This window comes from Choristoneura fumiferana, chromosome 11, assembly GCF_025370935.1.
Source record: "Choristoneura fumiferana chromosome 11, NRCan_CFum_1, whole genome shotgun sequence".
NCBI classification, from domain to species: Eukaryota; Metazoa; Arthropoda; class Insecta; order Lepidoptera; family Tortricidae; genus Choristoneura; species Choristoneura fumiferana.
The window spans coordinates 7,915,479-7,941,712 of record NC_133482.1 but is presented as its reverse complement, the minus strand read 5'-3'; the positions used below and the strand labels follow the sequence as shown (position 1 = coordinate 7,941,712).

The window sequence follows — 26,234 nt, the reverse complement described above, 5'->3', positions numbered from 1 at the left end:
TTGAATGTCTTAATTTTATTATCATTATCGTGAATGATCTAATACAAAAAAATCTTAAGTTTAGTGTAAAAAAAGTAAAATAGATAAAATCGAACATTTTCTGTTGCCTGTAACGTGTGCTAGCTAATTTGCTGTAACAAAATATGGCTGTTTGTTACAAGACTTTTAAAAATAGAAAGATATTCTTACCTAAAATAATATGTTACAGTTCTATTTTCTATACTTAAACAAGGTCATTTGGTCATAAAATCAATAAAATTAAGTCTCATATGAGCAGTAATCTACATAAACCGTTGACTGCACCTTTAAATCGAATGCCATTCTTTTCGTAAATTTTAATAGCACATACATGAGTAGAGAAGTAGAATAAGGTACTAATATAATTTTTACTAAAGCTTAAATTCACATTCTTAAATTAATCAAAAACTTCAACTTCTAAAGTGTAAAAACCTTGTGATTCCTTCTCCTGATCCTAAATATAAAATTGTGAGAGTCGTGTGCATTTTCGCCCCTATTATTATATCTTAACGCGCTATACGTATTAACAAGTCGTTTGTACACCTAGCGAGCTGCCTGGCTACATGTTGCAAGGGCGAGCAGTCTACAATTTGTCACACTTATTACACAAACACAGCACAGATAGGCTTTGCAGATCTTGAAGCTCAACAGTCAACCTGTCAATAAAATGTAGCGTAGCTTAAGAGAGCATTACTATTTCTTATACATGTCTCAAGCTCACATTACACATACATGCTAGTCTCTAACCCAATAGGAAAGAGAGGCATAGTTTATTTTAGAGATTTTTTTTCTTTAGTAAATGTAATTTCCCCCATTCATATGAGTCATTTCGTCCCCCCACTCGCCTGTAGGTACAGGCTCGGCATAACAACAGCTCTTCTTCAGCAAGAAAGTAACATGAGACTGCCGAACTACACACACATAGAACATAATTAAGGCCTGGAAAAGGTTCACCAACACATGTGCGTAGAGAAGTCCATTGAAATTAAGCCATGACAGTAGCAAGAATAACCAAGCTATGGTCATTATCAAAAACATCTGCAGGAACAAGTCGAAACTGAAATAAAAAAGTATACTTGTCAGTTGGTACATAACTGCATAGAGCATCTTAAAATGACGTGTAGCCAACACTTACCATCCCTTGAGTTTATAGTGAATTCTTCCATAAATGTTTATTCTTTTGATGACTTTCAGGGTAGTGACATAAAATATTATGTTGAAAATGATTGTAAATGCCACTGGTGTGAAAAATATTGCGATCCCAAGCCATCCTGCAGAGAGACAAAAAAATTGTAACAAAATAAACTTAGAAAAGTTTAAAGACCATCTCAATGTATGTATAATAAATTGTATACATACCAATAGTTTCCTGTTCCTTATCGTCGACTAAGACTGAAGAGGAAAACTGTTTCAACTTATTGCTAGTGTCAAGCAGGAAGTGAGCGCCAATAGCCATAACTGCCATTAGAAATACACTGGACCACACGACTGAAGAGTAGTAACAGTATTTCCGAACATCAGTCACCCGGAGGAACACATTTCTCGATCTGAAAGTAGATTATTATGGAATGAGTCTGAAAAACAAAGTGCAATTTAAATATATATTTTTTTATAATAATTGTAAGTACTTACTTAAATGTCTTCCAAATGTAGAATCCGAAGCTGTTTAACCAGAAGAATGCACCCAATAGGCTGACATACAAAAGTACATCTGGAATGCAATATCCATATTTAAAGTTTGGGTATATTAGTTTTGTTACAAATATGAACGTAATGAACATGGAATTTGAAAGGACGTAATGCACTTTCGATGTATTATAATATAACCTTTGATAAGAGGATAATGATATCTCTCTCCAAACACATAATTGCTTCGGCGCATAATGGACAGTACTTCAACAAATATTTAAAACACAGTTTTTGTTTGTCTAAGTAACGGAATGGTCATTCACACTAACCCGCATTAATATGTACCACAGCAGAGCATGTAAAATATCTGACACATCCTACCGGCCATAGAAATAGTTGTATCAGGTTTTATGCAGGATTTGATGTCTGATATTAATGAAAGTGACTGCACTAGTTGAACCATGTTAAATGCTAACAATAAAAACATAAAAACCCATAAATTTCATTTTAACTATTTTTGATGCAGTTCTCTTGAATTAATTTTCGTACTTGTTGCTAAAAAAGTGTAAGGAGTCAGTCATACTAACCAGTGATCATAAAGCTGACATGATTACTTAATTCTGTGAATATTCTGACCAAACCAGCAGCTTGACTCACGATCAAGCACACATTTATTGTCGTAATTATGTTGCCCGCCAGATCTCTCAGTGTTGGTAGTACGAAGTATATTATGGCCACTACTAAATAAAGTATCATTGAAATAGCGTGGAATAGTGGATTAACTATTTTCTTTATGATGAAATCGATATCTGTCCAATTTTTGACATCTGGTATGCATACTATAGCATATTCCCCAACGTAAGTTGTGTTTGTTGTCATTAGTATCTGAAATTTTAATTTTTATCATATAGTGCCAAAATATAACAAAAAATAAATAAATATAATGTTTCAAACTTTCGTGATTCTCACTCATAAAAATAGCGTGATATTGCCGTGCCGTTTATGGTATTTTGACTATGAATAAATAAATATGCCCTGGACACAAAACATATAACTCTCATCAGCTTGTAATTTTATGAATTTATAATGAAAAAGCACACATATTTTGTCACATTATCACAGTTACATACAGTAATGGATTGATGCACATACATTAAGTTGTACAATACTAATATTAACTATTTATTATAAAATTTAAATACAAGTATAAACAGGATAACATACCTTATCCATACAGTATTTATGCTGTATATAAGTATAAGATGCCAACTGTTGTACTTTGGGAATAACTATGTTTCCTTGTAGCCTGACCAAGGGGTCATCTTTGACAGTGTCCAAACTGGGCTCATGGTAAATAATATGCAAAAGGCGACCATCAGTCAACAGGTTCAATCTGAAAAATTAGAAGTATTTTCAAAACAATTATGGTAAATGTAACTCTGCCCATATTATATGGTACAATTTTCCAATGTCAAGGGATAAAGGATAAAGATAATCAAAAAATTTCTAATACCCAGGACGCACCGACTCAAGCACTTCTACTTGGGTTATCTTGGATAAGTACCCTATGTTAAAAGCTAATTGAAACTAGTAACAAAAATTGGCAAATCACAAGTACTTTAATTGCGCGCCAATGTGGCGCAGGGTGATTGATGAATTTACACATTGTTACATACTCATCTTCAGTTGTTTTTGTGTTGTTCAGGTAAAATATAGCTCTATGCTGAGTTGTTTCACAGTCCGGGACCCCATGAATGAACCTGTAGTATTTAACTGCGGCATCATTTCCATCTTCAGTCTTAAACTTTGGTTTCCATATAGCTGAAAACAGATAATTACAGTTAATTTAAATCACCTGAAAGTGTTTGCAAAAGGATGTTCTTTTGATTTGTAGTAATCCTTCACTGAATGATGAATATATCATCTATACCATAGTTACAAATGTTACCGAGGTATCATAGTGAAACATTAACTTGTTATTTACAGAACAATTTAACACTAACAATAACATCCAAATCTAGATACTAGGCAATGGATAAACATACTTATATAGATAAATACATAGGTACGTAAATACATATTTAACATCCAAGACCCGAGAACAAACATTTGTATTTATTCATACAAATATCTGCCCTGGCCGGGAATCAAACCTGTTGATTCATTATGTGTTACACTTTTAGATTTAAAGTAATCAACTGAACATGATGAAATTTGGTACGCAGATAGTGAGACCTTGAGAAGGAAATAGATGATTTATATCCCTGAAAATTGTATGGTTACCATTGGTGAGTGTTAAACAAATTCTTCACAGATGAAGTTGTAGACAACTAGTATTAGAATAATTTCCAACAAAACTTCTGTCTGAAGCACTATGTCTATTAAAACATGTTGGAACTCAGGAGGATAAATCGGCATCATTAACACACATTATGTACCAATGTAAATGGATAAAATCTACCTGAGAATAAGTTAATACTCCTTCGTGCATAGAAGTGCTAAACATATTACACTATAATAACCATTGAATCTATAGTAATTAGTGATTAATCACAAAGAATTGTCATTAAAACAATTGTTTTAATTAAGGCCGTATAGATACAAGTTAATTGTCCCTCCACGAAACATTTGCGAGGCGCACAGTACTTACTTTGATTGTAGTCTTTGGCTAATCTGCATCCAGAGTTCACTCTTAGCTCGTCCTTTTCACAGCATTTGTTCACTTGAACAGAATTCTGCTGTTCAGATATATCGTTTAGATCTGTTTCGCCGACTTCAGCGAACAGTTTATGCGGCAATATTAACATCAACGACAGTGTCCGTACAATTAACATTTTGATAGAACACATGACTTCATCACAACAGATCCCTGTGGAATGTTATCGGGAACTTTTTTTGTTATTACTAGCTTCGATAGCAAGATAAGGCACTGGCATTATTTAAAAATACAACAGGGAAAAATTAAAAGTTCACAGTATATTCGGTACTTTGCCGTTGATTTGAGACGTTTTTCGTTTGTGAGAGCGAGCCCGAGATAATTAAATTAACTGTCAACTGTCACTCACTTCACAGAATAACCACTACGTTTTACACGTTTGCACCTCACTATCACTAGTTTCACGGAGTTTCACCACACTACTTGCCACAGAGTAAAACGAGACGAACATTAATTAATCGTCCATAGGAATGTTTGAGTCACTAATGGTCGTGTTATAAATAAAAGGATGTACAAAATATTAAACAATCCTACCAAACTTCCAAAGCCATGCTTCACATATTAACTTTACAGAGCACCTACACTACATATTTCAGTACGCTAATAATCTTTTAAAATTAAAGAATAAATGCTTATAAATTATAAACAAAACGGAACGCTTTTTAACAGGCTTTTTAAAAAAAATTACACGATCAATCTATCTTGAATGGTGAATCACACGTGAATCATACCAATGCAATGTTAGCGCTAGTAGGTAAGGCCTTTTTTTGCCCCATCGCCGCAGGAAAGGGGATTATAGGCACTGATGTATTAAACTGATTATAGGTATTTAAAAGACACATAGGTACCTACCTACTTCCTAGTTCTTCACAGTAAGTATAGGAGGAGTGTTGACTCTACCAATCAACTGACGTACTTTTTATGAGCTGCCAAAACACAATTCTCGAATGGAAATGGCAACTTATGACGTCACAAGTATAGGAGGAATGTTGACTCTACCAATCAACTGACGTACTTTTTATGAGCTGCCAAAACACAATTCTCGAATGGAAATGGCAACTTATGACGTCACTGTTCGCCAACTCAACCAGCTATTTATTTTAAAGCATCAAAAAATCTAATTTTACAGTTAAGTACCTAACCTAAGTAATCGAAAATTAATCTAGTTCTAGACAGAAGCGACATTGACAGATTTGATTGTGACATATCTGTCGTAGATTTTTTGGTCTTGAATTCCAGTTTTTAGTATAGCTTAGTTAGCAAGATAAGGCATTTTTTTAAAATAAAACGGAAAAGTTCATATTATATATATGGTAGGTACTTTGTCGTTGAGTTAAGGCTCTTGAGACGTTTTTCTGTGGTTAGTGACAGTGAGTCCGAGAGAATTAACTGTCAACTGTCACTCACTAGTATCATCACATCACTACAGTGCTTTCATTCTAGCATGGTGCGGGTGACACTTGATGCACGCTTCGTTTTATTCAAAAAAAGTTGCTGCTGTCTAAATATATGGAAGTATATTTCAGTTATAGCCTAAACATGACTGCCGTAAAATATTAGAACATAAAGAACTATGTTATACGAAATAAATTTGAGCTATCAGACTTTTATAATCAAGTAAATTAAATTCAAAGCACAATTAAGTGAAGAAACGTAATATATGGTAACGTAACACCAGAGACTCGTTTAGTGATGGGACCTAATGGATCTTGAGTTATATCGGTACTTATAAATTGGTAAGTAACGAATATTCTTGCAAACTCCGTTTAGCCTTTCTTAAGTGGCAAATAATATTCCAACCTAGAATTTCGGTAATATTCTCATCTAAATTAGCGCAATAATCAGATTAATGTTGACATTAATTAAGATTCGGAATTATTAGTTTCATCGACTCAAGTTTGGACACTTTGACTCTTTAGTCTTGTGATATTGACAGCTGTCACCGGCACCATGCTAAAATAAAAGTACTGTACTTGTCACTGAGTAAAACGAGATGAAAATTCTCTACTGAAATAAATAATTTTGAGTAGGGCATATTAGGCGAAGCTCTGCGTAGGGGGCGACACTAGCGCAAACCTCCATGACAACGTCAGAGGCTCTACTACGAAGTGCAGAATCCGAACTTCGTATCTTGCCGTCCCGGTGACGCTTATTTTATTTAATACGAGAGTGAGAGAGACGGAATGACACGAACTTCGATTTCCAAATTTCGTAGTAGCTTCGCACTTCTCTTTATATTTTGTCGCCATGACATGACACAACATGACCAAAGAGTATTGGTATGGTACCTAGAAATCATGATATATTTATTAGTAACAAAATAACATGATATTTGCATCGATAGTAACGATAAAGCTACTTATACAAAAAATTAATGAGGGTTTTCACGGAGGTGAAATATCGCTAGATGGCGTTAGTATCGTGAGCTCCGTTTGACGTTTGCTCGTGATTGGTTAAATAACTAAATGAGCCAATCGCAAGAAAACGTCAAACATCAAACGGACCTCACGACGATACTAACGCCATCTAGCGATATTTCGCCTCTGTGAAAACACTCATTGAAATAATATGATATTATGGCATTTAAGATACTCAAAAAACTGTTCACGATTTTGTGCCAGTGCTGCACTCTGACGGCAGGAAATTGCAGTAATATTCTCTGTTGAATTTAATATGTTTAACCTTTTGACCGCCGTAGCCTGATATATAAGACAGACACCCAATGTCCAGCCGCTATCGCCTTATAATTTAACCCGTCACGCGTCCTAGAGACTACATTAGTCCTTAACTTAATGTAGTCTCTAGGACGCGTGACGGGTTAAGACAAAATGTCATATAGTTTCGGTGTAGTTGGCGATACGGGCACGTACGAATGAAAACGTTATTGTCGGTTAAAAGGTTAAAAGGCATGTACTTCCTACCTACATAGTTCTTAACATTATTGTAGCTCAATTTTCGTACAAAAAATATCATTGACTGAGATATGTCGTTTTAAATGCTTTTATTCTTAATATTATGCGAGAAGTAGTGATTATTATTAGAATAGATGCGCCTTAGTTATTAGGAAATATACCTACTACTGTACTGAACCTGTAAGATTTCAGTTAGATAGGTAGTACTTATGTAGTTAGTTACCTACAACAACTGCTAAACTATGAGAAGACGGCCACGGTTGTTCGTCCTTTTATGAGCCCTTTATGGTTGCTATAGTTTAATGAAGGCTTATTTTTCTAAATAAGAGTACCTACCTACAGAAAGGGTCTTCATCCTTATGTTCCGTTAGCCCGCACGAAGCGGTTTGCTTCATCTTTCATAATGCGAACTGCTAAGGAATGGAATTCGCGCGTCGTTTGTATTTCCGAATAAATACAATCTAGGGCTCTTCAAGGCTAGAGTGAATAGGCTGTTACTGAACCGGTAAGATACCTACATCTGCACTTAACATTAGGCGAGATAGGGGTCAATCACGGTCAATTTTGTAAAAAAAATATATATATGAACTTTGGAAGTGTAGGTGCACGAGTCGAGCCCCTTCCCTTGGTTTCTTATTCGCATAAAAATACCGTTACGTAGTCCTCAAACATTAGTCAAGTCAGGTACCTAACTAAACTAGGTGGTTTTCAGAAAAAAATGCTGCCTTTCACACTAAATACTTATTATCTGTTTAATTACACAAAGAGAAGGAATATTCATGAATAATTAAGTAAAGATTTTTAATGTACAGTAAATTACACCATGCATGTTTAACAGATTCTTGTTATTTACAGGAGGTAAATAAAAGATTACAATATTTTTACGTAATATTAAAATAATTAAATACAATAGGATTTTTGGCCTATTTTCATGGCACTGGTTGAGAGCATTATTTGGTAAGATTACATTTTATTACTTACAAAATATTACATACTTTATATATTGTAAATTCTAGCTCCTCCGAACTTATAAAATAATAAATAGTTCCATTAAATAATACTTCATATTCAAATATAAAAATTGCAGATCTATAAGGGTAATTATTAGACTCTGAAAAGTCTGAAACTATAATAAAATTACTGAATTGTACTACTTTAGTACCACCCTGTGTGGACAAAAACTCTTCTTATCTCTGGGAAAACGCGCTTTTTCCCAGAAATAAGTCCAAGCTAGATCGATTGTTCGTCCTCACAACCCCCACATAGTAAAATTTTATCGAAATCGTTAGAGCCTTTTTCGGCATCCTCGAAATAAGTGAATACACAAGAATTGCTCGTTAAAACATATTAGATGAAACATAATAAATAACTATAAATGGAATAGTTATTGTATTCAAAGAAAATATAAGAAAAATAGTTTGTAAATATTTTCTTTACGTTCTAAATGTAAGCAACTATTTTTAGGTATCAGCGAGTATTTCTAGAGCTTAACAAAATTTAAATGTTGCTTAATTTAACCTAAATGTAATATTTGGAAAACATTTTATATGTAAATAATTTCCAGGACGATCAATAAATGCTAATGCCAGCATTAGACGCAGGAACGTCATTAAGATGGGCATTTTACGTTTATGTATCTATATGCTGGGCGATAAGCCAACATAAGTTCAATTATACTGTTTGCCTAAAATATATTCTTCATCTATAGGTACTTAGCCTCTTCCTAAAAAAAGACACGCATAGACACTTACAGCTATATATCTATCTAATGTGTCTTTGTTGAGTGTATACCATTCATTACGTTATCCAGTACGCATAGTACAAGTTTTGGTTATTGTAGAATTAGATTACTTTGTGTTAATTGTCCATCCATGACTCTTATCAGACATATACAGCATACAAAGGTCTTCCCCTATCTGAATTTAAACTTGGAACCTTTCTATGTCAGGATACCGAACCATCCAGTTGGATTCAAGATTTAAATATTGATTTGTAATACACATATTCTTTAAATACGAACTCTAGTTCGCATTTACCTACTCTAATAAGTACTTTCAATTTCTCAGCATAATTTCAGTTTTGTTGGTCTAAAACCCTTTCTGACCGAAGTCCTTTAAACCCGGTTTTTTAATCCAATGGAAAAAATGTAAACAAAGATGTTGCCGTTATCAAAAAATATTTACAGAATTCAAGATATTTTATTCTTTCCGCATTTGCCAGAAATCGACTTCCCATTAAAAAACTGTAGTTCTTAATCAAGATAAAATATTTTAATTTAGTGATGAAAATCTTTACTTTGGCATTTACTACGCTTTGATATATTAATTAACAAAGAAAGTACTGTTTTCGTATGCATAATTTATTTATTGTCCTGGTATTACACCCGGGTTTTTAAGCTGTGGGCCGCTTGACTCGAGACATCACTCAATGCACTAACATTCGAGACGGAATTCGTAATCGTTTTCCAGTGACTCTTGTTCTGTTATTTTTTTTTGTGTCGACATTGTTGTTATATATTTATTGTAGTAAAGTTTTTCATTGTTACGTTTTCCGTTGTTTTTCATTCGTTTTTGTATGAAAGGATGGACTCCCGTCCGAGTACTTCTCGGTCAAAAGACGACTTGTATGTTGCCTCTCGTAAAAAAGGCTCTTTTATCGAAAATAGAAAAAAACATGGCAACAACAGAACTTTATATAATATTTCTAGCAGGCCCATACCTTGAAATCCCCTGAAATGTCACTTTGACAATGACGAACCTTTATTTACATTTTTCCGTGGGATTAAAAATCCGGGTTTAGTTGATGTCCTTGCAAGTGATGGTTGGAATCTTTGGCTGCATACAAATTTATCAGTTCAGTCTGACTTCCATGTGGTCGTCAGCTAGTATATGCTGGTCATCGCTGTCGTCCAAGGGACTTAGTTTGCTGGCCAGCGGTCGCATCATTGGAAGGCAACAGTTCTCCTGAACCAAACCTTGGATGGCGCGGCGCCTTAGCACCACAAGGATGAGGAATATCACGAAGCCTTGCAGACAATTAAAGATGTCCATTATTTCCCTGAAAATAACAGCAACACTTTTAAGTCTGGGTTCGATCCAACCAAATGGATCTCTGATTTGATATTTGATGCAGCCCTTTAAAAATTTTGACGCTATATTTGACAGGGTTCGAGGATATATATCATGATGTATATCCGATATATATCAAATGATTTTTTATGATATATATCAATACAAAAATTGGTTTAAAAAATTGATATTATTAAGTAATTTATGGCTAGTTTTTGGCCTTTGCTACTGTATTTCTACTTCCCAAATGTAGATGGCGTTGGATTAGTTGAAAGATACTCCCTAATAGTAGGTTCTAATCCATTAATGGCAACACTTCTGCCGGCGTTAATGGCGTCAGTCGTTAAGAAAAATTTCGTTACGAAAGAGTAAGTTTTTGTTGTGTTAATTCTATTATTTTTTACAAAGAAAGTACTTGATAAAGTGCAGAAACAATTTTACTTAAGTAATTTATTTTACAAATAATAATATGGCTTTCATACAAAATTGATATATATCAAACTTTTTTTTTTTTTTTTATTTGACTGGATGGCAAACGACCAAATGGGTCTCCTGATGGTAAGAGATCACCACCGCCCATAAACTTTTTATATATATCGGATATATATCATAAATATCCGATATTTTGATACTTATTTATAATAATTATCGGATATTTTCGAACCTTGATTTTGACTATAAATGGTTCAATACTTATACTTGCGACTAAATTAATTTGCTCACCATATTATATGACTCTTTCCATGCGCAAAGCTAGCGATTTCAAATACCCACGAAACACCCATTACAAGGAACAACTTCAGAGATAAGAGGAACCTGGAATCGAAAAGATAATGTTTAATATCTTACAAATAGCATTCGAACATTAATTACCATTAGATGATAAGCAGACTGCACTGCAGAGTAACGATTAGGATTCACTTAAACCAGGGTTTCTCAAAGTGGGGTACGCGAACCCCTAGGGGTTCGCTATTCGACGGTAGGGGGTTCGCGACAAGGTTTACGTGATGGTGGCTGCAAGACTGGCGAGATGATTGGTTTTTTTTTTTTTTTTTTTATTTCATCTCCAAAGTTACTTATTTCTTGTTGTTTGTTTTAGTTTGTATTTTCGTTGGCAAGACGATTCTTACCTATATTTGTTACCTTTTATTGAAATGATTAATAAATAATATAGGTACATTATATTATGATGATGATTGAAATAAAAATAACCTTAGTTTCTACAACAGTCAATTTTATTACTTTCTTCGGGGGGCAGGTAGGGGTTCGCTGTCGTCTAGAAACTTTAACAGGGGTACGTGGAGCCATAAGTTTGAGAAACCCTGACTTAAACACTTGAGTTTATATGAAGACATTGTAAATGTTAAGTAGGTAAGTAAGTACAGAGATACTATCATAAATAAAAAGCAATCTGATTTGATAACTCACTTGTGTTTGAGAATATTCAGCTTGTTCACTTCGTATTTTCTTGTGTCGCGCCATAAATATACGGATGAAAGCAAGAAAAGAACAACGTTTGACGAGATCAGGACAGCGATGGGTCCATAAAAGAAGACCCAGGTTTCAGTCCGACCTGCATAAACAAAATAATAGAGTTATACCATACTGACTAGTGATTAGATTAATAATACATAATTCACACTATCACTAGGTAGGTACAGTCAACGTCATAAATAAGCGATCACTTTTGTACCTTGTCACTTTAACGTCATGTTTGAAAAGCCATACGAAATTGTGTAACCACTGAAAGCGACAAGGTATAGAAATGATCACTTATTTATGACGTTGACTGTACTAAGAAAAAAGATTGCATCATAAAATCGATAAGTAACTCTTATGATTATCTACTAGTTATTACTAGGTAAGTACGTAGGTGCTTTATGTAACGTATCAAAGAATTAAATTTGTCTAATATGTACGTAGACTTTTGGTTCGTCGAATGTAGGTCAGGCAGGTAAAAAAAACAAATTTGCGGGAACCTTGCGAATTTTCCGTGGACATTTTTTGAGAGTGCGAATGTAAACTTACAAAATTAGAATCATCGAGTGCTAGTGACATTTCTTTCCTAGTCATTGTTTAGCATGAGTTATTTTTTTTCGTCTACTATTCCTGTGGTAGTTGAAAGAAAAGCAGATTATGCACCTCGCATTAAGTAATTTATATTACCCTCGTGCTTTTTAAAGTCCTCGCTAACGCTTGGGCTCCAAATCAGCACTCGGTGCAGTAATTAATAACTTTCTGCTTGGTGCAACAATCTACTATTAAAAAAAACGATCATGATAGTACGAGTATACCTACCTTATTTCTGAGAAAAATAAGTACTTTCTAAAGCTACACGATCAAACGAAAAATGTTAGTTATTATTAGCTTCACTTGTAACTTTGTATGTACCTATATATCGGTAACTTAATTTTCACCCACATCTTGTTGTATACCTTTTTGACAACTATGTATACCTAGTGCCATCCACGAAGAAGCGTGATTTTGTCGACATTGTAATAAGAACCACGGCACGCGTCATCGTGAATGAGTCTACCTATATCCATTAATTCTGATGACAATGCAAAAATACGGCACAGTCGAACTGATAAATGAGCTAGACTCTGGAACTCTGAAGACGGGTCAAAGAAATCTACAATTCAACAATCTGTTTGGGATGTTAGAATAGTCTTAGGGTGTACTTTTTAAACTATAATTTAAATTATTCTTTTTGATTTAAGAGCGTAATTGGAACACATCGAAGCTTATTGCAGAATTAAAGATTACATTTATACTAGAAAAGATACCGTACGAATTATTGTTCTTATTTATAATATTTCCAATCACTGCAAAAAGATTTCTGGCTTACATACAATCTTATAATAATCCAGACATTTTCGTCGCAAGACTGTGGGCATGGGCATATCATCTCCTAAGAATAGTCGTTCGTCTGTGCGAAATGTTGCTTTATTTTTTTCTCACCTTGGAACCAGCATGCTGTCGTGCCAATGCCAGGCTTCAGATGGTCTCCCTCCACGAAGTTGGTGACTAGAGCCACGAAAAGCAAAACCACACTGCACCCCCACGCATAACAGCTGTACAGAGCGTATTGCTTCCTTTCAGTCTTCTTCAGGTAACTTGCGTCTCTAAAAAACAACACGTTATCAACTTATCGCTTCTGAATACGTAAATTTATGTGTCACGTCATATAAACTCCCTAAACCTTGTAATAAATAATCGAGATTTATAAACAAACACCTTCACAATATAACGTAAAGATTAACATACATTACTGTGCGATACACGTTGATGGAAATGACGTTCATCCAGAAGAAAGTAGCCATCATCCAGAAGTACACCAAGAACCCTGAAAAACAAAAAATGTATTTTCAATCAAATAATCTGACGTTGTGAATAAAGGGATTCACTAATGTTTGTAACTTATGTAACTACGGGTAACTAGCTTTTATGAGGCTGACATAGTCACATTAGGTGTACTAAAGCCTCGTCAAAATATACGATAAAAAAGCTAGCTTTTACCTGCGTTTCAGTCTACTGAGAATTCATTTATCTCTCGGAAACTATGCAACTTTCCGGGATAAAAACTATCCTTTGTCCTTTCAAGGATCTCAAATTATCGCCGTACAAAATTTCCTTTTAATTGATACATACAATGCTTTAAACGTAAAGAGGTAATAGATAGATAGAGTTACTTTCGCCTTATAGTAACGATAAGAATTTTTACCTGTAGTTGCGCAAACTTCGGTGATTATAAACCCAGGGCTTAATTGTAAGATGCCCAATGACAGGAAACCGATCGCCATACTGATGCACATGCACATGTAGCACTGGCCTTGTAAGTCCCTGAAATGGACCGATTAGAAAATGAGAATCAAAAATTATTGGACAACAAAAGTCCTCTTTTATAAAGCACATTTGCTGTAGTCCACAACTCTTATCTGCATTTCGCGGGAACTTTGCACCTTCTTTTAGCGCTTCCAAATTGAAAGTCAAAATATCTTTATTCAATTTAGGTTATAACTAGCACTTATGAATGTCAAAAAAAATCTACCACCGGTTCGGAAAAACCTCTGTTGAGAAGAATCCGGCAAGAAACTCAACGAGGTATATATTTTTGCTTTACTTTACCTATCTTAATCAAGGAAAGCGTAGTTTTATATTGGTAAAAGATACTTTTCGAAATCGTCTCTTTACCTACATACGTCTAAAGATTACGATTATAAATACAAGCAATGTTCACCTTTTTGTTACATTTGCTACTGAGCCTGATTAATTGAAAAGCTTCATGTAGGGCCCTAACAGCTGCCATAAATAAGGGATCCTGTATGGTGTCAAATGCCCAGCATTAGCGGTCTAGCATGTTTAGTCGGTCAGAATTAGACCTCTCCTGCAGCTTGCAGCCTGTTCGTGGTGTTGGAACAGTTGGAACACAAGGTTCGCGATACTCATACCCGCTGTGTATGCCACTGATGGGACAACTGAATAGCAGTTCTTATGGATGATAAATACACTAACCTCATTTGTGGCAAATACATGTACACGGCTAAGGTGACTAGCAGGAACAGAACAGAGACCAGCGTGAGGAATCCAGTGACCTCAATAGGAGTCTTCTCACTTTTGAATTCTTGGAAACAAGCGACCGCGACGGGTATCGTGCCCCGCCCTGGCTCCGACGCGTTGCGGTACATCTGTCCAAGGCAGTACCTGCAAATCAAGATTTTGAAGCAGTCATAAATAAATTCAGGATCATACGTAGGAATAATCTAAAGCGATGCTAAGATGCATATGACAACGCGTGTGATCTTAAAGAGCGTCGTGTTTTAGGTTTCGCAATCTTAAGTAATGTAGTTTACACATTTCAAGGATCATTTTTAATACCAAACGGTGTAAACAAGCAAGATCTACCGCAATTTCCCTCTTTAAGTACTAATTCATTTTAAGAGTCATACAGATACACATCTATTATAACATGATTTTCCTTCTTGTGTTTCGGCAGGCGGCAACATGCACAAAATTATGTTCCCGTACTTAACTGATTCTTCCTTATGTAAATAGACACACGTTACTTACTGACTGGGATCTTCAACAGTAATCAAGTCAGGTGTATCTTCTGTGCTTAGTTTGGTTCCACTAACGATGACATCTTTGAGCAACATGTGCCCGATGGAACAATTGAGGCTGATGCGAGACAAGCTGGTGCCGCAGTAACCTCCTCGCCTGACGAGCTCGCCTGGAGGGCAGCACTGGTTCAAGCTCAGCACTCCCCCGCATAACAACAGCAACAAGATCGAAGTCTCCTGAAAATATAATTTTAAGTACATAAACATAAGACTGGCAAGAGCTGGATGAGAGTGGCCGAGGATCGTGCTCAGTGGCGTGCCATGGGAGAGGCTTATGTCCAGCAGTGGACGAACATAGGCTGATGATGATGATGATGAAACATAAGACACCACCGTCTCTATAATATTGCTGCTTAGGTTTGGATTGGTGTTATGAATCACATCGCATGAACTTTCTGATGTATCTGTTTCAAATTACTACTTAGGGTAGTTTTAAGCATAACAATTGTTACTGACGAGCTATGGATGTTACTATCTGTAACAAAAAAGTAATACTTAATGTAATGTAATTAATTAATAAACTGGAAGGGGGGTTAAATAGTCCTTTGAAAGGTCAATTGACAAATAGAAACTATAGTATGAATACAACTCTATTTTAGTAAAATTAATGAGTAGGTATTAAAACTACACATGTAGTCGTTTACATTCTTACCTAATATCCCCGGAGTGATAGATGACAAGTATCGTAACAAATACCCTTCTAATCGAAGCCCTTCTATTAAAAATAGTCTATGCTAATTAAGGTTAACTCTAACATGACATGACAGTACGTACATATTACCTACATACATATCAACGCGGCCCTACACTATCGCATTTCAAACCTCTGCCATAATTCATTACAAAGCATTGATTATCATGATTTGAAGCCGAGCGGACTCCAGAATCGTAGGTAGTACTTTTTGTTCTAAAGTGGAGAAATTTAAATTAGTGTCCCTTCAATGAGTAATTTTCACCTTCTTGGGGCGACCAGTTAAGTGTTTCGTGTTTAGGTTAATAACCTTAATACAGCACATAGTTTTAACACAAGTAAAAATGTTAATCCAAATATGCTATGGTCATACAATTTATGCCCCTCCAGGCTGTACCTACATTTAACATTGGGATAAGCGATATACAGCGATATCCCTTTTAGGTACCGGACACAGTCCCAGTACATGTAGGTACTTAACATATCACAGCTCTGCGGCAAGCAAGGTCATCCCGTGATATAATTCCAACCTATTGACAAGATCACAATAACTGGGTCAGCAGACTAAATGGAAATTATATGCAAATTAAATTAGGTTACGTGTAACTCTATTACAAACTGTCAATTACACGAAGGTCATTATTACACCTGGGTCAAAGGCCTGGGTCGTCGCAAAGCGATGCAACATGCAATCGATTGTCTATTCTCGTTCACAACGAAGGGCGTGTAAACTGAACTCGTGCGCATAAATGATGCCAAAGCCAAAACTCTGTAAGGTAGGGTTTTAAATGGTGTGACATAAATTAGTGCTATCCCATTCGCACTAATATTGTAAATGCGAAAGTTTAATCTGTTTTTTTTACCTCTTCACGTCTAAGCCGCGGAACCGATTTACTTAGGTGAAATTTGGTATACAGATAGTTTGCGAGTCCCGGGGAAGGACAAACAATACAATAACTCTTTATTGAACACCAACACATAGTAACCAGTACAGAAAACACATGTCTTTCGAGATTTTACATACATGTATACATACACACATGCACGTAGGACGTTTTTATCCCGGAAAATGGCGTAGTTTCCGCGGGATAGCGATAATCGAATTCTACGCGGACAGAGTTGCATGCAACAGCTAGGCAATACATTAAATATATATTTCGGTATTTTAAAAGATGGCAGTTTGCGAGTCCCTTGCGGTTGATGCTAAGTTGAACACCAGACACATAGTATTTGCTTTGTTTTAATAAACTAGAAAACACATGTATTTAAAGACATACATGTATACATATACACATGTAGACGTATTTTGGTACGGAAAATTGCATAAAAGGACCGAGCGTATCGCTACATAGCGGACAGAATGCAAACAGAGTACGATATACATATTATATATTTCTTTTAAGGATGCAAAAATAATATGGCACTGCATTGCTATATTTGCTTTTAATATGTGACTTAAAATAATGTCCATGTACCTACCTGGTAGGTGTAAATATGTCATGCCAACCGCAGGGTTTCACCTTATGTTTCTCTTTTTTTAAGGAAATTCTAGCATTGCGGTTGATGCTAAGTTCAAACATTGGCACCCAGTTTTTAACAGATTTTCAACTTTGTTGTTTTTGGTAAAAATAACGAAGATAACTTAGATATTTAGTTGATGCCAACGAAGGGGTAGATAACCCTTTGCTTTGTTTTAATAAACTATATTTGGCTTAAACAGTGTATGGAACAATTTATATGTATTGGAATCAATGACAATTAGGTATTTAATTAAACGTATGCTGCAAGTTCAAGTTCCTGTATGTATGTCAACGGTTGATTAACAATCTTATTCTTCTTACTTTGGTCAGCTTTTTTTATGTTTAAGTATGACATCCTATTGACACCTTTCGGCCCTAATCGGTACGACATCCGATTCTAACGTGAGTAATTAAGTAATCACTTTTGTTTGCGAGACGCCGAACGTCATGTTTTGCGTATTTTACGTATTGCGGGACGTTAAAAAGGTTCGTGGAATAAACATAAAATAAATGAATAATAAACATGTGAATCATAGCGATTCACTTCTCATCGGTTATCTAAACAGCAATAGACCAATAGCTTATCAACAATAACTTGACGAGCGTGTATATTTTTTTACTGTCAATATTTGTCATATAAGGTACCCGTGACCATTCCGAACCGAGTCCCTGTTTATTGCATTAAACGTAATTGTATTTTTAAATATTTTTTGAGAATTGGTAGTCTACATTAGTTGCCTGTCCTTGTTTATATAGAAGCTTAAAAAAAGAAAAAGAGTCAAATTATGTATTTGCTAATTTGGTATTGACTGCTGCCTAATAGTAAAAATGTAGTTTGACTCATTTTAAAGTAAAACTAGGTGCGTACATAAGAAGTTTCTCCTATCAGCATACTACCTACCATATAGGTAACAACTTTAAAAGGATTCTAATACAAATTTGTGCTACCGTAGAATGTAGTACCTACTATGTCATACATAATGTAAAAAGAAAAGTCCTGACTGACTCAACCCTCAGCCAAATCTTTGAACCTAGACAACTGAAATTTTCCATAGAAGCTTCCTTTATAACGTAGATGCCCCCTATGCCTAAAATACTATATGTACAAAAATTAAAAGTCTTACGATCAGTAACACATATAACGTAATTGTTAAATTTTTCATGGGAAATAGTAGCAATAAATAATTAAAAAAAATATATAAATTAGGATAGGTTAGTTATATAATTAAGTTTTGCACAGTATTTATATAAGGAAGTGTTTTGAGTGTTTCATTTCGCCAACAAACTGTCATGCAGTTTGGCGAAAAAATGTGTTCATGTATACACTGTGTAATTGTTAAAAATTTAATAAAATAAAAATAATAATAATTTGGCACTGTAGCTTTTGTTGTAGGTATAGGGAGAAAGAGTAGGCACGGGCAGATTTTATGAAATTCCCTTAGTTATATGGTGGGGAATTCTGCAGCGAAGGCAAACTTGCGGGGCATATCAATTAGGAATTACGAAGTGTCATAATCTTGTTTTAGAGATGATGTGTTTATTTCTGACACCAACGGTTTTTATTGATAATGTATGTGTTAGTTATGTAATCTGTGGTTATGGTGGAACATTGAATCTGTGTCAATATTATAGCCTACTACAATACTACCTACCTGCCAAAATAAAAACGTGTAGTTAAAAGAACTAATAAATAAAACCAGCTTAAAAATATTTTATGTTTTTGTAACACGTTTTTGTTTTCCTTATTTTGACGTAGCGCTTGCTCTTTGACCAATGAGTTAAGCTTTAAAAACTAGATAAAGTTATTATTATTATTACAAGGAGATAGATTATAGTACTTACATGCTTAACATTTAGACTAAATAGGTTTCATCTTGTTGAATAAGTATTAGTACAAGTAGGTGCCTTAAGGTGATTTTCCACCGGCGAGGCGAGAGGAGACGAGGCGAGACGAGAATTGAAATTTGTACGAGTAGGTATGGCGTCGGCCGCGGCGGTTCGCGGCGGGCGCATTTATAAATTTCAATTCTCGTCTCGCCTCGTCTCGTCTCGCCTCGCCGGTGGAAAATCACCATTAAACGAGCACTTCTCGTATAAATATAAGCACAATGGTATCTCCGAAATAGAGACCTTATTGTCGAATTTGTCACGTCTTTCTATCATACGGCATAAGATGAGGGTTAAAAAAGATGGTGAATTCGATCGCTAACATCAGCGCGTTAGACAGTAGGTACCTACGGCCTCAGGCCTAGGATTTGGTTAAAATTTAGTTCAGACTTTTATATTCCATTTTTATCTAGAGTAGGTACCATCAGCCAAATATGTGGTCTACCACCCTAAAGCTGATAATCGTTTGCATGTCATAAAACAATAAGGCCAATAGACGTGTCTGTCAACTTGAAAGTTCGACTTTAGCGACATATTCATTTGATAGGAACTTGTTTAAAAATTGGCAGACTACTTATTTGGCTGATGGTACATACATTCACTTTAAAAAAAAATTAGATACCTAATCTTCATTATCTAAAAAATTATGGCGGGTAAGGCTTAAGCTCATATGTATAAAACCATGAAAATAAAACTATATACTTAACGAAATATATTCATATATGTATAATTATATTATTACTTATGTAGGTAACCTTCGGCTTTTATTAAATCAATTATTTATCTATCGATTACGTCTTTTAAAAGACCTGAGGCCTAGGACCTGAGGTCTAGTTCAACGTTCATTTTCTCAAAACAGAGGCCGTATTGCCTAACGTTTCTGACACTCGCGATCGCAATCAAATGACAGATTTCGCATACAAAAACTGTCATTTGATTGGGATCTGAGTCAGGCCTGTGTAGTGATTCAGAATACAATCTACTACAATTTGTTTAATAACGACGTGTAAATTAGTAAAACGCGTCGTTATTCACACTTACACTTGGGGTCACTTGACACTCCTGATAAGAGGATGGTCGATTCTTATCAGTGGTCGGCGCTCCGACCTTTTAAATGATATCTGACCACACACAAATATTTAGTCTAATCATGTAGTTCAGAACATAATGCTTGTAGAATACCTACTTGACTTAACATTTAATAACGTTATCAATCATCGATTAATGAAAATATGTCGATACTAGCCGTTACCCGCAACTCCGTCCGCGTAGAACGCAAGCTATCCGTATACCGAACTTCTTCTGAATCGGTTAAGCGGTTTTGACGTGATGAAGTAACAAACAAACAAACAGACTTACAAACTTTCGCATTTATTAATATTAGTAGGAAGTAGAATTAACAATTTTTAAGGTTCCTTACCTTAGTCGGCAAAAACGGAACCCATGTACGATCACTTTATGGTCCGTCTGTCAAGACCCCTTGAAACAAAAAATCAATCTAAAATGACCCCAAACTGCGTACATTTTGCTAAGGAGCATGGCTCTACTAACACTGGATATTCACAGTTTGTGGGAAACCAGCGGTGCGCGAGTCCAACACATACTTGCCTGGTTTTTTATGTAGTAAAATGTAAAAGCTGCAATGTAAATTTTCCGCTTCTAGAAGAAAGAAAGGAAGAAAGGTTTATTTTGGCTCCAAAAGTACCAAAGGTTAGATTAAAAAAATTCTATGTTGTGCGGTCGTGCCCTCATTTTCGACAAATTAACTACCAAAGAGTATGCTACCCGTATGTATAGTACGTACCTATGTCGTGGGAATTTCGAAAGATCTCTTCTTAGTGCACCCTTATGATGTTTAAGCTAAGTACTTACTACTACCCATTATGTTGTTGATCATCAGCCAAATCCAAATATCAAGTCTCTGGCTCCCAGTGGTCTAGACCTGTTGCGCTTTATCTGTCAGTTAGCCACTCCCACTACAGTTTTATATGTATAGATTATAGACTATAGTAGCATAGGAACTTATATTTTTAGTCCACGTTAACCATTGCATTTCATGCCCAGAAACATATAAATACTTAGCACATAAACTGTACCATTTTTCATTTGTTACTACCTAGGTACTGATGCACTTTCAATTCGTGTAGTTACAATGTACTTGTATTAATCAATATAATAATTTCAACTAAATACTTATTACTTGTTTATTTAAATATATTTTCGGTGTGATTAACCTTTTACCTTGCATTGCATCTTCTCGTAACATTCGGTTGCCTAATGTCAAAAAGATTAACGTTTGTTAACCTCTTTATTGGAATTAAATAACACTTTTATCTTATTGTATATTATTCTCATTTTAAACAACCAAATGCAGAATATGTACCAAAATTTTAAAAAAGCCATTTATGACTGATGCATTAAATTTAGGCATTTTAACACTACGCCATTGTGCTATTCCGGTGTTTAGGCTTGAGTATTTTTGTTATTTTGACGCATCTTAAACGTTCGAAAGAAATGTACATTGATTGATTTAATTAGCCATATGGGAAATATGACGATTTAGGTCAAAGTCCGATTTTCTTCGTATTAAAAATGAGATAAGTAATTCGAATTTAAGTTCAATTAGTCAGATTTAGTTGTAATGAACTCAAAACTTCTGTACGTCATTGTTTCGTTTCGCTATAATAAAACATATCCTTAGGAATATGTTAGAAGTTTTTTTGAGTGCTTTTTATACCTTTGTGTAAATAGTGATGATTTTCAAAAGCGTAACATTAAATTTATGTGACATATCGCTAATATAACGATAGGTAGGTACTATTTAAAATAAACCTAGTGATTATTTACTAAAAAAACATTTTTAAACGAATTATAACCATTTACAAATACGAAGCATTTGGTAATATTTTTGTACTGTTTTGACGTTGAGAAAATGTATTAGGTAAGTACTTATATTTTTTTCCATCTTAAAGCTGATTAAATACTCTGCTCACTACATGTGTGTTTTGTAAATCTAATACAAAGATGTTGGATTAAGTATTCGATTTTTGTCCAAGAATTAGGTAAGTACCTATAAGTATTTTAATCTAGGACCTGCCTTATTTATCTTTTAGCAATTAGTTTCATTATTATTAGTTGTTTAAATACTTTGTCGCATTAAGTACTTTATACATAAAAATAATAGTTACGTAATGTTTAATTATATTTGTGTGAAAAATTAGCTATTTTTTTGCGATCGTCAACTTTACATCTGTAAGCAAAACCCTGAGAGAGTAAATAACTAATACCTCTCCTTGCAGTCGGGTAAAAAGGTAGTCTTGACTTACTTAAATAGACGGACAAGAAAGTGATTCTAATGAATTCTTTTTTTGTTCTTTTAAGCAACTGGATCCTCTATCGAAACTACAATGAACTGCTTTAATAAATACAAATCATAAAAACATATGCCAAAACCAAGCGTTTAATGTTCAGCGTTTAATTTACTGTTTAAATCCTATTGGGGACTAGTAAGATGAGCTTTTAAACATTATTGGTACGAAGATAGAGTATTAAAGCATTAATTACTCTTATTTTACAACGAGATTTGCTTCAAGACACTTGCGTTGTATTGTATGCATAGATAATCGTATAATCGTAACATTATTTGCATCTTGCCATGCAGAAGCGTTCATCGGCAGGAAACAACACTTTTTGAAGTTTAGCAACAATGTATTGTGTGGCCGTTTCTTTGTCATTTCACATGCGTAGGCCTACATAACCTACATAAGGTTCAGAAGGAGTTTACAATGAGTAGGTAGCTTATTGTCTGATCTATTTCTTGGAGCGTTTGGAGCAGGACCGGCGAGATCCTGCCAAAAGTAGGATGAGTGGAAAGAGATACTACCCCTAACAAATAATCAATATAAAATGAAAATTATTAGTTGAGCGGAGCTGGGTAACATTTATATAAATAACCCATTTAGGAACCGGACCAGTTGGTGACTGGTATTTAAAAATAAGATCATTTGGCCAGGATCCTGTAACCTAATGAGTAAGCGTAGGTACTCGTATAATAGTCGCGTACGTACGCCCATGCACTTGCAGCAATTTGCGGGTAGAATTTCTACATGTAATTTCTACATACATAAAATCACGCCTCTTTCCCAACAGGGTAGGCAGAGACATACATTCTTCCGCTTGCTTCGATTCTGGCATACAACTCTCGCTTCCTCTACATTCATCAATCTTTTCATGCATGCACGTCGGTTTAGAGTAATACTCTTGTCCTGACCCGACCTTTCTTCAGAACGTCCCCGATTTGTTGTGGTACAATTTTTTAATCTATTTTTATCTTATGTACTTTGAAAGAACTGCTGACTTGTTTTTCAGTTAAATATGGTGTAATTATCGCATTCGCCGGAAACATACACAGATAAATAATTACTTTTAAACTGCATCTAGCCTAAAACTCGATTGCCGCAACAGCCGACTTACCTTCATAGTTAACAAGTCCAACAGTATTTGAGAGATCACTGCGCGTGCACTGATTTTACTTTGTAATAATGTGATTGTTAATGATAGCGGTGTTACGACGCATGCGTGCTACGCGCCCGCTGTCACCGATGGAGTAAACACAATTTTAAAACGCCCCGTCCTCGCAGGCCGTGGCAATTAGCGATTCTGCCACCCTACCCGATGTTTGAAATTATACGAATAGTGTTGGACTTTCTATGATTAAACTCTAGTTGATTATTGTTGAGGCGCTGATAGACTCGGGCGTTGAATTCATTCGTATTGTAGCAATTGTTTCTTTAAACTTTTAAAGGTATAAGTAATGTAATCTTATTAATTTTATTTGCAAAACATCATGTTCATGTTGAGATGTTAGTGTGCATTTCAACGAAACGATACAAAATTTCCTTCGAGCGTTTTGTAGCACACCTGTCATTGTGCATCAAATCTCTCATTTTCGCTACAAATATTTACCAGATATGTACCTAATTCGGTAAAATGATTGCAAAATATTCTTAGCGATGTTTGTCTCTATCTTTGGCTCTGGTGGATGTTCAGTTGGACAAGTTTAGAACCGGCGAATGCTTGGTGCTTTTGCCAAGTGAAGCGAAGCGTGTTGTTTTAAACTTTCGCAATTTTCACTCATAATTATTATACTCTTAACAACCGCGACTTGGATGCGATGAATTATCGTTAAAAATTACCTCGACGTTTCGACCCAGAGACCACCTTTGTCGAGACAAATTTTAACAATAATTTGAAGAAAAAGAGAAATGTAATTAGAAGTGTATTTCGCCATCATCATCAACAACAGCCGGAAGACGTCCACTGCTATGCATAGACCCCTTAGAACGACCACTCGCCACTTGCGTCCACCGGTTGCCCGCAACTCTCGCGATGTCGTCAGTCCACCTAGAGGGAGGCCTGCCAACCATCTGCCAACGCTTCGCCTGCCTGTTTGTGGTCACATTTATTGTATGCTTATGCTTATTAAATGTTAGGATGTTGTGAATATACGATCAAAGTTAGTCTATTAATTTTCCCGCTGAAAATGCTTCCATTCGGCCAAATGTCCTGGCCGACCTCTGTAATCTGACCACTCGTATTAAAATCACACATTATTTAATATGTCGAAGGAGTATTAATTAAGGAAGCCGCCGCTTAGTAAGTTGCTGCCGGGATAATGGGGACCGGGCACGATGCAGGGGGGGGGGGGATTTTTAGGTTAGTTTTTTTTTACTATATATAAGTATTTTGTTAATTTAATGACAGTGTTTAGTTTAATTTTATTATTTAATTTATTATTTATTTAATCTTAATTTTCTAATTTGACATGTATTGCTATCTGACATTAAATATTTTACTTGTGATTAATAATTATTTATTAAAACACCGCTTTGATTAAGACTTAATATGTGGAAGGATCCATTAAAATTGATCAATTTTGAAGAACTCCGAAAAGTCGCGCGAGTGACTTGAGATCTTTATAGTGATTTACTATAATGTAATCAGTGCGTGGCTCTAAGTCTAATATTTAGTGATTCTCGGGTGTCCACTCCATTTGTTTGGACACGGGGAGTGTTTAACTATTAGCGCCTCATCACGAAGTGGATGAGATGATAAACAAGAACAAACTTGTACATAATTATAGTGCCCGGCCGCTAAGAAGTCAATCCTGACACATTGCACAATATGAAGTTCCTGATTAGTATTAATATCAACCATTGAAAAAAATGCTATAAGTACTTACTACTCTGTCGCACGCAACAAGTAAGCATAGCATTTTTGTCTGTGATTCATATTGTTTTATTCAAAAACTTCATAGTTTTGCAATGTTATCAGGATTGACTTCATAACGGTCGTTGACTATCGTTAAGTTAATAGCTATTTGAACTGCTATTTGAACTATACCGTAATCCTAACAGAAAACCTTTGTAGTTTCACCATGTCCACCTAGGAAACTATTAAGAAGCTTTACTACCTATCGATCGTTTTTGTACTGTACTTACTGTCATATTTCAGATCGTCGAGTATGAATAGTAAACCCTTTATTGCACATAAAAATTTATACACATAAAGGATCTAATGAGGGATCTCTTTCAGCTGCCGTAGTTCAGAGAGGAAATTTTCAAAAATAGGGAATCAGATACGAATAATAATACTTCTTGGGCAAACAGTCAAA

The 26,234-nt window shown here is 35.2% G+C and overlaps 2 protein-coding genes across 2 annotated transcripts; both read right to left on the bottom strand.

Annotated features, from left to right (window-relative positions):
* mthl5 (G-protein coupled receptor Mth-like 5) lies at positions 1-4,891 on the bottom strand. Its single transcript, XM_074094359.1, has 8 exons — positions 4,298-4,891; positions 3,324-3,468; positions 2,872-3,040; positions 2,235-2,532; positions 1,651-1,729; positions 1,378-1,565; positions 1,154-1,289; positions 1-1,075 (listed from the first exon to the last, which is right to left on the bottom strand). The coding sequence occupies exons 1-8, from the start codon at positions 4,494-4,496 to the stop codon at positions 811-813; spliced, it is 1,479 nt and encodes a 492-aa protein (XP_073950460.1). The 5' UTR covers positions 4,497-4,891; the 3' UTR covers positions 1-810.
* Positions 4,892-8,001: 3,110 nt separating this feature from the next.
* Positions 8,002-24,223, bottom strand: LOC141432661 (probable G-protein coupled receptor Mth-like 3). The gene is made up of 9 exons (XM_074094361.1): positions 24,035-24,223; positions 15,414-15,640; positions 14,859-15,047; positions 14,068-14,186; positions 13,611-13,689; positions 13,305-13,468; positions 11,772-11,916; positions 11,067-11,159; positions 8,002-10,332 (listed from the first exon to the last, which is right to left on the bottom strand). The coding sequence occupies exons 1-9, from the start codon at positions 24,038-24,040 to the stop codon at positions 10,125-10,127; spliced, it is 1,230 nt and encodes a 409-aa protein (XP_073950462.1). The 5' UTR covers positions 24,041-24,223; the 3' UTR covers positions 8,002-10,124.
* Positions 24,224-26,234: the final 2,011 nt, after the last annotated feature.